Here is a 3,502-nt window from a genome sequence, read left to right as displayed (position 1 = left end):
CTTGTCTTGAAAATGGACAATATTTGGTATTACAGTCTTATCAAATACCTGCAGAGAAAGAGTTTATCCATCACCAACATTCACACTGACATGATTATTACATTAGGGGATGACACCCCAGCTTTATCGACAGCGAAAAAGTGGATAACTGAGTTTAGGAGAAAGAAAAGTGTTGAAAAGTGTTGAAGATGACCCAAGATCTAGACGTCCTGCAACTGCTACCACCAAGGAAAATATTCATTGTGTTCACCACAACGACAGGCGAGTGACTATAAATCAAATAGCCAATGTTATTAGCATATTCCATGAAAAAGTTGAAAATATTCTGCACAATGAACTTGGCATGATGCACGCTTCTGTTCTGTGGATGCCACGTCTTCCAACACCTGATCAAAAGCAAACCAGATTGATCATATCATGGAAGAATCTGACATTGTTTGAGGCAGATCCAGCTGGTTTCCTTGAACGTTTCCTGACCCAGGATGCGTGTTGACTTCGTCACTTTGAGCCAAAGACAAAGAGACAATCCATGCCGTGATAAACCTCACTTACCTGCACCAAAGAAGGCCAAAGACATTTCATCTGCAGGGTAGGTGATGGCCTCAGTTTTTTGGGCTACTAAAGGCATTATGTTTATTAACTATCTTCAAAAGAGTCACACCATCAATGGAGAGTACTATCCCATCTTGCTAAGGCAGCTACAAAAGGTTATCAAGACCAACACCCAGAAAAACTTGCTTCATCAGGACAAAACTCTAGCACGCAAGCTTGGTTTCAATGGTTGCTGTGCATGATTGTGGCTTTGAATTGGTTGATCACCCTCCCTATTCTCCCAATTTGGCTCCATCTGACCATCATTTGTACCCCAGCATGAAAGAACACTTGACCAGGAACCAGTATTGCAGTGATGACATCATCTGCTGATGATGACTTTTTGACCAACAGGATGAGAGATTTTTCAACAATGGGATCCAAGCATTGCAATAGTGATGGAAGGAATGTGTTGACCACAAGAGAGACAATGTTAAAAAATAAACCTCATTTGGTTATATTCCATGAGAGTACCTGAGTCACCCTATGACTTTTTCGGTAGACCCTCATAATATAATATTAAATGAACATCGTCATTATTTTAAAGCAACCTAAAGAATCACAACAGAACATTTACTAATGGGAAGACAAACTCAATATAAAAAAGTAGAGTCAAATTTATTATTAAAATTGGTTTTCACTGGAACTGATTTAACCTGATGCAAACTGTTAACCTGAAGTCCCTGTCAAAATGAATTCTATAAGTATCATAAATTGGTAAAAAAAAAAATAGTTTAAAATTTTGGTGCAAGGCCAGCAATTTTGAGGGAATGGAGCAAGGCAATTACATCAACCTCAGCACTTGACTGGCACTTATTTTATCACCACCAAACAGATGAAGTGCAGAGTCAAACTTATTTGAACTCAGAAAGTAAAGAGCTGGAATTAATGCCACAAAGCATTTTATCTAACATGCTAACGATTCTGCCAGTTCACCATTTTACTTGGCAAAGTGAATGTTATAAACAACTTCATAGCTTTAAAACACATTTTAATACACTTAAGTAATAATCTGGATGACGTGGGTAACGTTTCCAAATCAAATTTTCGATGACTGTAGATACCCAAGAAATTAATGAATAGCTTCTTTAGAAGACTTTTAGGATCATTGTTCTTTTATTTTTTGAAGTGTTCTTATTTAGCTGTTAATTACTCTGATCACTTGCACCATCCCAAATAGAAGTTCTGTCATTCTGGCCAGAAGAAAGTATGTTCTTGCCACCACGAACAAATATTTCCTGCTGAAATGTTGAGATTGCTTTCAATTTCTGTGTCAAAATCTGGTTCACTTTGTGAAGGAAGTCAGAGAAATTCTGAAATAGATATATATATATGAAGTTCATAATGTAATAATTACATAGACAAGGATTGATCAAAGAACATGGCATCATTGCAAGAAATAATTAATCTAGACACTGTACTATATTTGTATGACCTTCTTGCTTCTGTATGAACCCTCAATCTTTCCTAGTTACTTCTGGTCATTCAACTGCCACTATTTTCAACATGACTTGACATGGAACAACACAGTTTGTTCGTTTTGTTCTTGTTCATTACTATCATTTACTTTACATTCCTTTACACTTTATCACCTGTCTTAGACTCTAACTTTCAGAGGAAGACTTTGAGCTCAAAATACTACGAATACTTTCACTTCATTACTATTTCATTGAGCTTTAAATTAATGATAATACCTTATTTTCACTTTGTCTTCCATGTTCATATTTTCTCCCTTAACTTTGAACACACACACACCTGACAGAACCCTAATCAACAACAAAATTTCAGTACCAAACCAAAATAAATCTCTTCACTATACCATTCTATCAACCCACACCCTACAAGCATATACTTTCCTCCTGTTCCTCTCTATTCCCAATTCCTATACAAACTCCTTCCCTGTCTACATGCACCACACCTAATTAATCTAAATTTGTAGCAAATTATATTTTTTATTGTTATTTACAGACAACCTTCTCTTTGGGATGTAGATTTCAAAAATCAAATTCATTTTTCTCAAGGGTGCACCATTTCAGAGCCTTTGATGGTTAAACACACATACATAACCACATATACTCACATTTATATAGTAGAAATATATATATATATATATATATATATATATATATATATATATATATATATAAATTGCAAAGTAACAAAAGGGATACACACACACACACACACACACACATATATATATACATACATTCATAAGGAAATAATTTATTCTCAAATGTAGGATAATGTTAACATAATAGCATGAATAGGATAAACTATCCGTACATTGCAGGAAAATTTGTCACCAGCCAGCCATGAGACTCAAACTCACATCCCTGTGATTATGCATCAAGTGCTTTACCTTTAAGCTAAACTGCCCTGTGACAAATTGTTCAGCAATTTTAGGATTTATAAATCTAGCTTTATAAAACACTAACATTAAATTCAGTTTGCTTTAGAAGCGTTGAGATGTATTGAAAGATACAGTTAAAGAAATAATTTATTCTCAAATGCAGGATAATGCTAATATAATAGCATGAACAGGACAAACTATCCATATATTACAGAAAAATTTGTCTGTGGCCAACCATGAGACTCAAACTCACATCCCTGTGATTATGTGTCAAGTGCTTTACCTTTAAACTAAACTGCCCAATGTATGTATATATATATATATCATCATCATCATCATCATCATCGTTTAACGTCCGCTTTCCATGCTAGCATGGGTTGGACGATTTGACTGAGGACTGGTGAAACCGGATGGCAACACCAGGCTCCAATCTAATTTGGCAGAGTTTCTACAGCTGGATGCCCTTCCTAACGCCAACCACTCAGAGAGTGTAGTGGGTGCTTTTACGTGTCACCCGCACGAAAACGGCCACGCTCGAAATGGTGTCTTTTATGTGCC

General features: G+C 35.9%; 1 protein-coding gene across 2 annotated transcripts in view; it reads right to left on the bottom strand.

The window, feature by feature from the left end:
• Positions 1 to 1,190: 1,190 nt before the first annotated feature.
• Positions 1,191 to 3,502, bottom strand: part of LOC106879521 (uncharacterized) — an 84,461-nt gene continuing 82,149 nt past the window's right edge. For both annotated transcript variants that reach the window (XM_014929143.2, XM_014929144.1), the window contains exon 11: positions 1,191 to 1,904. In XM_014929143.2, coding sequence (XP_014784629.1) covers positions 1,737 to 1,904 — 168 coding nt within the window. In that variant the 3' untranslated portion in view covers positions 1,191 to 1,736. The remainder of the gene's footprint in view (positions 1,905 to 3,502) is intronic.

This window comes from Octopus bimaculoides, chromosome 2 (genome assembly GCF_001194135.2).
Source record: "Octopus bimaculoides isolate UCB-OBI-ISO-001 chromosome 2, ASM119413v2, whole genome shotgun sequence".
Classification (NCBI taxonomy): domain Eukaryota; kingdom Metazoa; phylum Mollusca; class Cephalopoda; order Octopoda; family Octopodidae; genus Octopus; species Octopus bimaculoides.
This window is presented reverse-complemented; position numbering and strand designations above follow the sequence as displayed.